Genomic DNA, 14,359 nt, shown 5'->3' with positions numbered 1-14,359 from the left:
TGCTCTGTGCTGAACTAATCCTCCCCCCAAGCTTTTGACAGTGGGGTCCTGGCCGTGGTCAGACCTGATGTACCTGCAGCTAATCCTATCTCACAACCGATGTCACTGTAACCAATCCTGTCACAGCACTCAGGGCAGCTTTCAGCTTCTTCCTGGCATCTCAGTCACACCTCTCTATCCTCTCCTCCCTCTCCTATCTGCTCTCGTTCCATCCTTGCTTGACTTTATAAAAATGTGTTCCTTCTCTTTCCTCCTCTTTTGGCAGACTTTCAGACCCCCTGCCTCGCTTTTGTCTTGTATCTTACCTAATAATATCCACAGCCCAACTTTACAATCCACCTCCCTCTCATTCACCCTTGTCTCTTCTGCTGTTCTGCATCTTAGCTTACATTTCTACTTTGATACCAGCAGACTTACCATCCCCTCAGCTTTGATTAGCCTGACATTTCTTCCTCCTTTCCCTTTCCCTCGTATTTATTTATTTCTCTTTGTCACTTCCTTCACCCACCCACACACCACTATCTTTTCCTGCCCTGCTGCCACCAGAAATAAACCCAGCCAGCTACAGGTCGTCTGTCACAAAACAAAAATTGCATTGTGTACCTGTCACCAGCGCTCACACCTGCACCCAAAGTAATGACTGTCTGCTCTTTTTCCTTCCCTACTGAACCACCCTCTCTCTCCTAATTCTTTGCAGAGAGCAAGCTGCGAGTGCAAAAGACCAACCAGTCTCAGGTGTACCTAGAGGACAGTCGCGTCAGGATCAATTGCTCCATCAGCTCCCAGACCAGCCAGGACTCCCAGCACGCCGTGTTGTGGTACGTGAGGCGTGCGACCGGGTCAGAAGCCGATGAGCTCCTTCTGAGAATTGAACGCTCGGGGGCCTTTGAGTACGGCGCCTACGCAGACGAAGAGAGACTTCGACGCCGAGTGCAGGCTGAGAGGCTGTCCCCCCGTCTCTATGTGCTGACGCTGAACAGGGCAGAGAACAGCGATTCTGGGACATACTACTGCCTGGTTGAAGAGTGGCTGAGTGACCCAGATGGAGCCTGGTATCGTCTCTCCAGGGAGTCCTCGGGGTTCACACAGGTTCTGGTCAGACAGCCAGGTGAGCAAGCTGTCAGAACTGCTGTTGTCTTAAACAAAATGTTTATTTATTCCCACTGCAGGGAAGCAGCAGCTGCCAATTTTGCTCCACATGCTGTCCTGCTTTAGACCAGTTTAACATTGTTTACCCAATCCCCCCCCCCCCCCCTCCAAATTGCTTTACCCTCACCTTACCTCCCACATGCTCTGCTCAAGGCCGCCTCACTGTGATGACCTTACACCTACCCTGGGCCGAGCTCAGGTGGCAAAAAAATAGGTTGAAGTCATGCCAGCTGTCATATGCCAGAGGGCAGAGCCTGGCTCAGACGGAGAATCTAATCCTCTTGTCCAGTACTTAAAAACTTTCAGAGCTTAAAACAAATGATTTACCTACTGCCACCTTAACCCTGACATCTTACCTCATGACAGTAATCTTAAGTACACACATCTCACTTGTTCTGTCCTTGACTGAATTTCCCCTTAGCCCATATAAATTGCAATCAAACTCCATGCCCCCAAATGAAAATAAATAATAACAACCCATCCTTGACACACCCTTTTTTTTGTATGAATATATTTCACAAACCAGCTGAAGGTGACTTTTCTCAGACGTCTCCGAGAGCACTGTTCATCTGCCAGGTGTCGTGTTTATAATGCAGAGTGAAATACCTGGCATGGCATCTGTCCAAATAGAATGTGAGGATCAAAACGTCTGGTCACACAGTAGGCAAGGAAGAGGCTTGTATTTTATGAATACAATGAAGCTGACACTGCTCAAACAATTAATTGAGCTACAGCCCCCATACAAATGCAGAGATCTGGGAATATGTGCACCTTATGTTTGGCTTTTCTTTGTGTAAGGCACTGATTTCTTTTATGCTTAAGTCTCACCACAAAAGTTAACACATTACTGAAGCTCACCAGGGGACTGTTAATATTTAACACTTACTGAGGAAGATAAAGTATATTTTACATAACCATATAGATTTTTACTTTTAACTATACATAAAGATCTACATACGATTAATAGAATATGCTGTATAAACATGGATATTCATTAAGGTGCTAAAAAATGCATTCACCTAGGAAGCCATCCAGAAATCTGCCTGTCGGGAGGAGAGATGAGGGGAGATGTGTGCCAGCACTCGCCTTTTTTTGCTGCTCTCTGCTGTCCTTTCTGCTTCTTGTTTTGCTTTAACAAGAAGATAATTCCAAGTGAGAGAAGTCCAAGCTAGACAGGTCCTCACTGCCATCTTTTTTTTTTTTAACTGCAGTGAAACAGGGTCATTGTACCACCCCTAGGGGGTTGTAGCATACCCATACAGACACGCTGGTCTTGGGGTAAGATCTAACCTTGCTGGAAAGCTGAAAGACCGGTGATAGCTGTGGGCAGCACCATGGGATTTATTTATTTTTGTCTTTTGTTTGCACATTTTGAAAGTTTGGTGTCCCTATCTGCCATTTTGTGGTGTTGAATCACAATTTCCCATAGGCTAAATTGACATATTTAAATAACTGGTTTTGTCTGAACAACAGTCCAAAACACAGAGATGTTCAGATGTTTATCATACCGGACAAAAGAATCCTCACATTTGAGAAGTTTAAACCAGCAAATGTTTGGCATTTTTGCTTAAAAAATAACTCAAATAACTAATCGATTATCAAAATACTGTAGATTATGTATGTCAATTATTAACTAATCCATGAATCAACACCTCATCTCAGCATCTAATTCAAATACTGTAGATTCTTGAAAAAACACATTTCATGTAAATTAAACGTGATTTGGTGCTCTAGTGCTTGGACCCAAGAAATACAGTACATTTAAATACATTGCCACTTTTTCGCCCCCATCTGTTTCTCTTTCTTATCTTCTTGGACCTCCGCAGAGATTCGACTGCAGGTGGAGGAATTGGAGTCAAACGTGACAGTGGAAGAGTCTGCCTCTATCCGACTGGGCTGTAGCATTCCCTCCCAGTCGTCCCGAGACTCCCGCTTCTCTGTGTCCTGGTATGTGGAGCGCTCTGAAGAAGAGGACAATGAGCCAGTTGAGGAAGAGAGAGAGTGTGTGTTCTCTATCGGCCATGACGCCGTTTTCGGAAATGGAAACTGCAGCCCCAAAGAGGAGCCGGGGCCAAATTCCCGGCTGCAGTTTGAGAGGATGACCTCTGACCAGTACAGCCTGACCATTCAAGGAGCGCGGCCAACAGACGCGGGCCGATATTACTGCCATGTAGAGGAGTGGCTGCTCAACCCTCGCAATGCGTGGTACCGCCTAGCCACCAACAACTCTGGCTTCACTATCGTCAATGTAATGCAACAAGGTAAGTCCTTAATTAACTGAATATTTTAAGCTTCTCTAAATGCAGGTGAAAACACTGTGACAGACTAATATTATACTGGCAATTTTAAAACTGGGGAGCCTCTGATGTAATTAACTGCTGCTTCTTTAGATGTTTCACAGTGTATATTGTCATATATCCCAATACTAATAGGTCCTCTGTGTTACAGTATATGTAACTAGAGAATATTATGGGCCAATTAAGGAGCTCTCAGGTACTCTAAATATCATCCTTGGATGATCTTGTTTCCCCACTTGCAGCATTTATTTTAAAGATAGGAACAAGCTCAGTTAAAAGCAGAGCCAGAGATGGCCACTCGCTGTTAAGCAGTAAAGCTGAGTGATTAATGGTGTCAAAAGCCATGCTTGGATCTAAAGATGTCAAACTGATTGATTCACCAGTGTCAACTACTAGACGAATATCACAACTGTAAGAAGTGCATTATATATGCTAAAGGAGTCAGCAGAATACAGTTTCAGTCTATAGTTTTTTTTTCTAATTTACAATAAGGCTTATGCATCTGTGAAAAACTTTGATTTGTCTATTCTCTGTCAACAGTGTCCACCCTCCAGTCAGTGGTGTGCTCCAATGAATCCCTTTTCTACTTCGTCTTCTTTTACCCCTTCCCCATCTTCGGTATCCTCCTCATCGCCGTGCTGCTAGTGCGCTACAAGAGCCGCAATAACAGCAAGAGTCAAGAAGGCAAGAATGGCGCCCCCCTCCTGTGGATTAAAGAACCTCACCTCAGTTACTCTCCCACTTGTCTGGACCCTCCTGCGCTCAGCCTGCACCCTGGCTCTGTCGACTAAGCGAGGGTCCTTCCCTCTGCCCCGCGCACATTGCGGATCCAGCCAACAAAATGCCAAGGAGCAGATTTGGACTCCACCTTCAGACCTTACTGTCGTTCACTGCTGTGTTGAATTAGTCAGTTGATCAGTTTAAAAACTACCCTGGTGGCTGCCTGTTATACGTTAACAACTGTGTGTGTGTGTGTGTGTGTGTGTGTGTGTGTGTGTGTGTGTGGACTAGAATGGGTGTGCCATGTTAGCACAATTAATTGTGCTAGTGCGAATTGAAGGATGAGAGCATCATGAGCCTCTCTCATTTTTGTTTTCTGTGATACTCATTATTTTGTTTTACTCTGAATATTTGTCTATTTTTTAAAAGAGAAAAAAAAACTGCGCACATGAGATCATTGGCCCATCCTGGAATAACATTTAAGAGAAGGAACTCTATATTCAATTCCAGCACTGAGTGGATGCCAAAACAGTTTCCGCACTGATCCAAGAGCAGCCACAGCCTGGCCCACTATGTTGGTTGCCATAGTGATTCTTTGCGCCCACTGACTCCGTAGCTGATGACTTGGTTGCCAGCCTGGATAGAGACAAAGGCAAGGACACACAAGTCTGTGTCCTAAGTGAGGATGTGTGTTGGCCCACCTGCCTCCACAATGAACTTGCCTTGGGAGACAGAAACAGGTCCATTTAAACACTGCCAGACACTCTGGCCTTAGCGAGAGACTGCCCCGCTCTTCTCCTCTATCCTCCTCCTCTCCAGAAACGGACAACAAGAGAAAGAGAGGGAGGAACATTGGAAATGATGGAAAGTAAATGAACAGCTCTCTCCTGCTGAGGATATAAGTACATTGACGTGAGTTTGAGTGCCAAGACCTACTTATTACCACGCTGTTCTCTGCAGCTAATGTTTGAAGTTTTAAAGGGAGTGGGAAAGCTGATTGGTTTTTGAAGCGGATTGTAAATATGTCTGCTTACCTCCTGCTGTGGGTTTATGGGACTTTAGGGCAAAAGGGCAATTTTTACACTCCCCTTAAATCAGCTGAATTGTCCTGCTTAAATTACACAGTCAAGGTTATTGACTAAAATTCAATTATTGCACATTTCTTTAAGTTGCCCAGTATGACCACTTCGTCCAGTTATTTAAAAATGATTTTAATTTTTTTAAGAGCCACACTGAAGATTACTAATAATGTGTAGATGTGTAGTAAAACACTTTAAAAATGTTATCTGCACATTATAAGAAAACAAATTGATGGGCGGGGGCAAAAAGCTTGACTTTTGTGTTTATTTTAAATATTTTTCTATTTATTGTTTTTTACTACTTTGCATAGCTTTGTAAGATTTTCTTTTTGCTTTGAAATTCTCTAAGAACTGTGGTCTTGTGTTGCCAGGCAACTGTACCAAGCAGATTATGTCAATAGCCTGTGTGTTGGCATTGTGGTAGATGTAGAAATGCTAGATTTGTCCTGCGCATTGCAGTCTGTAGCATTTCATACCAGATTTTCAAGTTTGGTCAGTGTCAAAACACTGTATATCTATACCTATAATGAAAATTACTGTGGCTTTACATGTACAATAGTTGAACAGATGAGTCACAAAAATTAATTCACTTAATGCTTTTTGCTTGAGTCGAGTTTATTTAGTGAAATGTGATGTAACACCTAGGTAGGATGTTTGATCAAAGACGGCTGAAACCGAACTGTTAAAACGTCTTCTAATCATGGATTCTAGCTGAAGGCATCATCCTCAGCTCTCCTGATGCAAGGCAGAAGGGTTGAAAATCTGTGTCACCTTCCCTGGAATGCAACAACCAGGAGATGTATGAAATCCTTTACCCAACCTGGGCCTAACCCTTTCACTGCCAGACTGGACATGAAAACTCTTGAAAAACTTGACAGTGCTGTCTCAATCGATCGTGTCAACATGTATATTGCATGACAATATTTCAGGAGGAATCTTGATGTTTTTTTTAAATTTTGAACTCTTTGAGCATTGTATTTGTGTGACAGAGCAGTTCCCCCCCCCCCCCCCCCACCACCACCACCATGACGTCACCCGTTGGTTTGGTTTGTAGACTACCGTTTTGAAGCCTCGAGTTTGGCATTTTGACTGTTGCCATCTTGGTTTTCTGGAGCCAGAAGTGACATATTTGGACGAGAGGGAGCTAAGTTATCAGCTAACACTGGAACATGCGTAACTCACATTAACCTATTAAATGGGATGCTAATTTTGGCTAGCGAAAAACAGGCTTTAAACTTAATTTACTTAACAGCTGACTACTTACAACCAAACGCTGACCAAGAAATTTTAATGCGCCCAAAATGTTACAAATAACTTTCATGAAGTGAAAACACAGTGAGAGGGTCAAAGTTCTAACACAAAAACACAGACAACACCCAAAAATAACTTCACAGCTATTGTAATGTACACAATGCAATAGATACGCATTGCTTAGCCTCTGTCCTGATTGAGAGGTTGGCATGGTAGCGACAAGTCAAGTCAATCAAGGTGCCCTGCTTTATTGTCGAATTGACTCTAAACAAGACCATCATTTACAAAATGAGCATAATGCTGTATTGAAGAAGACTTGAAACTAGAGATTGAGACCATGAACTCGTTAGGAAACATTTACTGAGGTAATATCTCTAGTGAAAAGTAGGGTTATTTTCTCATAGACTTCATCAAATCAGACTTTTTTCTTCATCCACAGTCGCCCCCTGCCAGCCATTAGAAATAATCCAGGTTTAAGGCATTCCCACATTGACTTCACTTTTCAGACCTGGAGGTTACATCCACTTTTTTATACAATTTATGGACGTAATCTACTTCAAGAATGGGTGTTGTGGAGATTGTAATGGATGTTATTTCTCATATTGTCTTTTTAATGCTTTGCTTTATGCAGCACTTCATTAAACAGATTTATGTCAAAGAAAGCCAAAAGTACGTAGCTGATACCAACACAAGTCACCCAGTACTGAGATTACAACTTTCTTTACTGTTTTTCAAGGTAATGGGTCCATTTCAAGTAGACCATACTATTCCACATGGAGTAAGGCTGGTGCTGTTTAGTCAGGGGAGTTGTGAAATGTGATGCACGTGCAGCAAGTTCAGCTACAACTAGATTGATCAGTGTCTACAAAGGAAAGGCCCATCGATTAGCCAGTCTACTCATTAACCATGTGTTTACAAGTGTTGTCCAATGGAAAAAGACAAGTAGTACACGCACAGAATATTACAAATGTTAATGAGGCAATATTTCGACCATCAAAGTCTTTGTCAGGCAAACATCCAGAGAAAAACTGAAAAGGACAACTCCAATTACAAGAACACATGATACATAAAATAATTTCCAAAAGCCAAACAATGATCCACTATATACAAAAGCCAAACAATGATCCACTATATACAGAAACTCAAGTGGCAACTATGTTAAAGCTGGCTTATAGCCTTTGCAAGGTAGGTATATATATATATATATACACACACACACACACACTGTATAATACACATTTGACAAATGTACAATGAAGGAAATATGTACAATATTGTGATTGTGCATGAGAAAAATTAGTTTGTTTTTGTGATCTCATTGGAGTTGGAGGTTTCTCTGTATATATATCGCCTATTTTTCACACACATGGGTGTTTGCTAAGATTCAGTGTGCGGACTACCTCTCTTTTTTCATTATAAACAGTCTTTAGCCTCCTGTTGCTATTTGATGTGATGCTGATGCAAGTTAAAGTATACAGTGGGTACGGAAAGTATTCAGACCCCTTTAAATGTCACTCTTTCATTGCAGCCATTTTGCAAAAAAGTTCATTTTATTTCTCATTAATGTACACTCAGCACCCCATCTTGACAAAAAAAAACAGAAATGTAGAAATGTTTGCAAATTTATTAAAAAAGAAAAACTGAAATATCACATGGTCATAAGTATTCAGACCCTTTGCTCAGTATTGAGTAGAAGCACCCTTTTGAGCTTGTACAGCCATGAGTCTTCTTGGGAATGATGCAACAGGTTTTTCACACCTGGATTTGGGGATCTTTTGCCATTCTTCCTTGCAGATCCTCTCCAGTTCCATCAGGTTGGATGGTGAACGTTGGTGGACAGCCATTTTCAGGTCTCTCCAGAGATGCTCAATTGGGTTTAGGTCAGGGCTCTGGCTGGGCCAGTCAAGAATGGTCACAGAGTTGTTCCGAAGCCACTCCTTTGTTATTTTAGCTGTGTGCTTAGGGTCATTGTCTTGTTGGAAGGTGAACCTTCGGCCCAGTCTGAGGTCCTGAGCACTCTGGATGAGGTTTTCTTCCAGAATATCTCTGTACTTGGCCACATTCATCTTTCCTTCAATTGCAACCAGTCGTCCTGTCCCTGCAGCTGAAAAACACCCCCATAGCATGATGCTGCCACCACCATGTTTCACTGTTGGGATTGTATTGGGCAGGTGATGAGCAGTACCTGGTTTTCTCCACACATACCGCTTAGAATTAACGCCAAAAAGTTCAATCTTGGTCTCATCAGACCAGAGAATCTTATTTCTCATAGTCTGGGAGTCCATGTGTTTTTTTGGCAAACTCTATGCGGGCTTTCATATGTCTTGCACTGAGGAGAGGCTTCCGTCGGGCCACTCTGCCATAAAGCCCCGACTGGTGGAGGGCTGCAGTGATAGTTGACTTTGTGGAACGTTCTCCCATCTCCCTACTGCATCTCTGGAGCTCAGCCACAGTGATCTTTGGGTTCTTCTTTACCTCTCTCACCAAGGCTCTTCTCCCACGATTGCTCAGTTTGGCTGGACGGCCAGGTCTAGGAAGAGTTCTGGTCGTCCCAAACTTCTTCCATTTAAGGATTATGAAGGCCACTGTGCTCTTAGGAACCTTGAGTGCTGCAGAAATTCTTTTGTAACCTTGGCTAGATCTGTGCCTTGCCACAATTCTGTCTCTGAGATCCTTGGGCAGTTCCTTCGACCTCAAGATTCTCATTTGCTCTGACATGCGCTGTAAGGTCTTATATAGACAGGTGTGTGCCTTTCCTAATCAAGTCCAATCAGTTTAATTAAACACAGCAGGACTCCAATGAAGGAGTAGAACCATCTCAAGGAGGATCAGAAGAAATGGACAGCATGTGAGTTAAATATGAGTGTCACAGCAAAGGGTCTGAATACTTATGACCATGTGATATTTCAGTTTTTCTTTTTTAATAAATTTGCAAAAATTTCTACATTTCTGTTTTTTCTGTCAAGATGGGGTGCTGAGTGTACATTAATGAGAAATAAAATGAACTTTTTTGATTTTAGCAAATGGCTGCAATGAAACAAAGAGTGAAAAATTTAAAGGGGTCTGAATACTTTCCGTACCCACTGTATATATCAAAACTGAAAAAGCAGGAAAGCCATGCTGTGCGTTTTCCGGCCAGAGTATCATCAGGAATAATTGATGGAGCTGTTGAAAAGGTCTTGTGTGACTTGCGTTTGCATTGGCAGTAAAATGCTAATAGGGAGCTGATTTCAGTTTTTAATAAGCAAAACAAACAAATTAAGGAGTGTGTTTGTTGACTGAATGATTGCCTTTTATAAATCTTGAACATTCCCAGAGATGCAGGTTGTGTAAATGGTGCACTGAACAGCTGCTTCAGCTTCAGTCTGTAAATCACATAATTCTACACTTAAATCATGCAAAATTAATTTCATCTTTCTAGACTTGAGTCAGGAAGTGCAGGGAGTGGTGTGTGATGTCACAGCGCCGCCACCATCATTGGCGCTGTACAGTCAAACTCTGAATGGTGGTTTTTGTAGTAATATCAATACCATCAATAGCTGCCTCCCAAGATTCCTCCGAATGTTCCGACAGTGTTGTAGCTGCGTTTTGAGGGCTGCATGTATTGGCTGTGTGCTGGCTCCAGATTTAGGTGTAAGATAGTTTGTAGTGATGTTTTCAGTTCAGCCAGTGATGCTTTAATTTCCGTGATGTATTTTTATATGACCATGGTTTGTTTTTTTCTTCATTTGTTATTCTATCAAATAGTTGCCATTGTGACCATTAAAAAGGCACTTTGCTATTGTCAGTATATTGCAATAAAATACATTCAGTGCATCTTCCTGTTTTCATTCCAACCTTATGCATTTTGTAGTATTTAGAGTAGATTAAAACAACACATCAATCCAGTTTTCTCACAAAAACCATGATGTGCTAAAATACTACCAGCACCCTTCTCAACCATCTAGTTTTGCATTTACCGTGAACGTAATGCCCTGCAGGTGGCAGGCTAAGACTCTTGTTGAGTTGGTGTTGGATTTTGACCTCTGAGCCCCTTAACAACGTGAGTGTTTATTTACACCGCATGCTCAGTTGGGTCTGTGTGTGTGTTTAAGAGGGGGAGAGAGAAGGATTGGGTCAGCATGTCAGAGGATAAATGATGCTTAGAGAGCCTCCTGCAAGTTTTTTGAGGCACTTTTTTGACAGCCTCAGCAAATCCCATCTCACCATTTATAATTTATCCAATGCAGATGGACTTGCTCACTCTTCCTCCCTCTCTCTTAAACACACACACACACACACACACACACACACACACACACACACACACACACACACACACACACACACACACACACACACACACACACACACACACTCACTCACTCACTCACTCACTCACTCACTTGTAAACTGCAGTCTTCCACCAGTCCATGGCATTCATGAACTTCTTTCTGACTCTGTCTCCCATGAATTCATATTAACTCATATTGATGTTAGCATACCCAAGAAAGTCAAGAACAAATGCTGCCACCCTTCCCATAAATCATGGTGCCACGAAGGGAAAACATCATTCACTGGAAGAAAAATCATTGTTTGGTGTTTGCATGTGGAGTTACTGGATTGTTTTCTGGCATGCAGGTTCCCCTAAAAGAGCTTTTGGTCGACAAAACAATCTGTCTTAACTGAAAGAGCCTCCGAATTCAAAGATCTATTGATGCTGCTAGTGCTGATAGCGGGCACACTGATACTGCTCATGTTATTGTCCGCCAGCTCTGTCACAACTTCACAGAATGCAAAAAAAAACACTGAATCCTTCCCCTTTGAGCACAATCTGCCTGTCCCACTTTCCCCTGATTTTTGTTCTAAGTCTCCATTTTTCCAAGTACACACCCTATGAGGAAATATCTGTTTTGCATAAAAGTAAGCAACAATCACAAATCCATGGTCTTCGCCAACATGGATACAGACACCAGAGGGCACACATGGGCAGACAGTACTTAACGATCCAGAGCAGCAGGGCAGCAGTCAGGCAAATAGATTATGATTTATTACCAGTGAGAGAGAAAGCACTAAAAAGAATGCAAGGACAGGTCTGACTTCTCCTGCTTTCACTGTGGTGAGCTTGGAAGCATCATAAAAAGGACAAGATGAAGATTGGTACAAAAACATGTTGACTTACCAACACACAATGCTCCGCATCCACTATGTATAAGCAGGTTCTGTTCTGCTGTTGGAGTTGAAGACATAAGGGAGGGAGAGCTGCAAAATTAACAGCTTGTACAGCACAGCTCGTTCCACTCACATTTGTATGATTCTACATTGCTTTGTGTGGTATGACTCATTGTGATCTAAGTGTGAGTCAATAAGAACAGCTAAGGGAATCTTGTTAATACACAAATTGTAGCATTCACATATCGAATAATGCACTGATGTACCACCTGTACTTTTGAAAATGTCACTGCAATTTGCTCTTAATTTATTAGCAGCAGTCAGTAATCTTTAGGGCAATGTGATTTGTGTAAATTATCAGGGGTGGGGGAAGAATCAACAGTTGTATTTTAGGAGTTAGTCAAGGCTGTCAAAGCAAATTTTAAGAATTTACTTTGGCGGCCTGGGTTCGAATCCGACCAGCGGCCTTTTGCTGCGTGTCATCCCCCTCTTTCTGCTCATAAAGGCAATAACCCCCCCCAAAAGTAATTAAAAAAAAGAGTGCAGAGTGATAATCATGGAAACTGAATTACATGATTCACATAGAGCACAAAACACACAAGACATCTAGGCTACTGACATAAAAATAACAAAAACATGAATGGTCCCACATCATTCATTAAAAAACATGCACAAATGAACAAACACACAAGACACACACTGGAATATTCTCACTTCATCCATAATTCATAAACACTTAAATTGTGTGTGTACTTCCACGGGCTCTGCCTAAGATGGAGTAAACTGATGCTAAGGTTGCTACTACGGCAACACTCCCCCGGGACTTCTGCATTTAGTCTCTTTATTCTCTGAGGCCCTGCATGTGAAAGCCTCTAGATTCAGATGTAGAGCTAATGAACTGTTCCAGGCATTCATTTGTTTTAGTGAGATTCTAAATGAGCATTTATACCTGATAGGTGGGACGACCTTGCTAAAATGCATAATTTATTAGGGAAATTTTGCCAAGGCCATTTTGTCATGACCTTTTCTACTAATGCTTATCTCAAGCTTGGTCAAGGCACGTAGGACTTTTCACTATCCAGGGGTGGGTGTACTGTACCAGAAGTAGTTTAACATGTACCTTCAGTGAACAGGAGGGAAGGAAGATACTAGTCCTGAGGCTTTTTTTGCATTTTTAAACCAGAGAGTCAACAGCCATGCTACAGACTCTGTGAGGCTGTATCTAGCTAAATGCTAACATTAGTATGGTAGCATGCTCACAATGACAACACTAACGTGCTGATGTTTAGCAGTTATGTTTAATGAGTTCACCAAATTAGTTTAGTGTGATAGCATGCTAACATTTGCTAATCAACACCAAACACAAAGTACAGCAGGTTGATGGGAAATTGATTAGTTTTGCAGGCAAAACCAAAATATTGAACAAATTTTGACCTGATAATTGTGCTACATGAAAAGTTAAGGGATTGACCATTTTTGCAATCCACCATGAGGGGGACATGATTTTCTGTACCAGATTCCATGGCAATCCATCCAATTGTTGTTGAGACATTTCACTAAAAACCACAAGTGTCAACCTATAATGGTGGCACTAGAGGAGGAGTCCGAGAATCAAAGTCAGAATAGCATTCATGGTCTGGGAACCGTTAATTTCTGTACAACATATCAATTGCAATCTATCCAGTAGTTGTTAAGAAATTTCAGTCTGGACCAAAGTGGATGGCCATCCAACATTTCTATAGCCATATCATTAAAAACCTGGCTTTGATATATTGTACATCTAATAGGATGGAGTACTGACTTTCATTTCCTTGAATTTCTCCTAAGCAGAGTTGTTACTATAGTATCAGATCCATACATGCAAATGAATAATTACCATCTGTAAGAAAAGATAAGCTCATCATACAGTATAGGCACAACAGAATATGCCTTTAGGCAGTTTACACAGCTGGGCAGATAGCTGCCCCTGCGCCCTCTATTGAGAATCAGAGCTGCTATCCATCACATGTACAGTACTGTACAGTTGCCCACCTTGCTGCAGGGCAAAGCAAAAAGAGATCTTTTGTAATATTATTCTAAGCAAGTTGTTTTTTAATTGTTAATAAGACTATGCACACTCAATCAGATGAGCCCTTTATGCATAAGTAAAGGTGGTATCAACAGCGAGCTAATCAGTGATGTGCATCTTTTTGTCCTGTGGGAAGCCAAGTAATTATGAATGAGCAGGAGAAGGCAAAACAAGTTCACTAATGTGCCTTTAGTGCTCAAGATGAGGAGGAGAGAAGTAGAAATATGATTCTACTATATAATGATCCCAGAAAGGGGGAAAGGGTAGGCCATGGAGGCAAAGAGAATGCAGAAGGGAATAGATGGAACAAAATGAACAGCAGCAGAAAGTGTAAGAGAAAAAAAGGGAGGAAATGTACAAACCATGTTCCCCTCGGACAGACAGCTACTTCAAAGAGTATCTTTGGATGAGCCTGTTGTATATTTGACGTAATACAATATACAAGGGTTTCTCATTCAGTGATTTATCTCTCATGATCATGAATATGGTTAAGGATATTGGTATCAGAATGCTGGTGGATCCTGGTGTAAAGTTTCCAGATGTGGATTTTACACCTACTCAAACGTAGCTGTTCCCTGTAGTACTGTGTCTTCCTGTGGTGGGTGAGTAGTAGCCCCTGCGGTCTATCAACACAGCCTTTGGAG

At 41.9% G+C, this 14,359-nt stretch overlaps 1 protein-coding gene across 1 annotated transcript in view; it reads left to right on the top strand.

Annotated features, from left to right (window-relative positions):
* Positions 1-6,120, top strand: part of igsf3 (immunoglobulin superfamily, member 3) — a 73,273-nt gene extending 67,153 nt beyond the window's left edge. The window contains exons 7-9 of the mRNA XM_031295941.2: positions 698-1,108; positions 2,976-3,410; positions 3,987-6,120. Coding sequence (XP_031151801.1) covers positions 698-1,108; positions 2,976-3,410; positions 3,987-4,237 — 1,097 coding nt within the window. The 3' untranslated portion in view covers positions 4,238-6,120. The remainder of the gene's footprint in view (positions 1-697; positions 1,109-2,975; positions 3,411-3,986) is intronic.
* Positions 6,121-14,359: the final 8,239 nt, after the last annotated feature.

The sequence above is a fragment of the Sander lucioperca genome, chromosome 8 (genome assembly GCF_008315115.2).
Source record: "Sander lucioperca isolate FBNREF2018 chromosome 8, SLUC_FBN_1.2, whole genome shotgun sequence".
Classification (NCBI taxonomy): domain Eukaryota; kingdom Metazoa; phylum Chordata; class Actinopteri; order Perciformes; family Percidae; genus Sander; species Sander lucioperca.
Note: the sequence above shows the minus strand (reverse complement) of the source record. Positions and strands in the feature narration are given on the sequence as shown.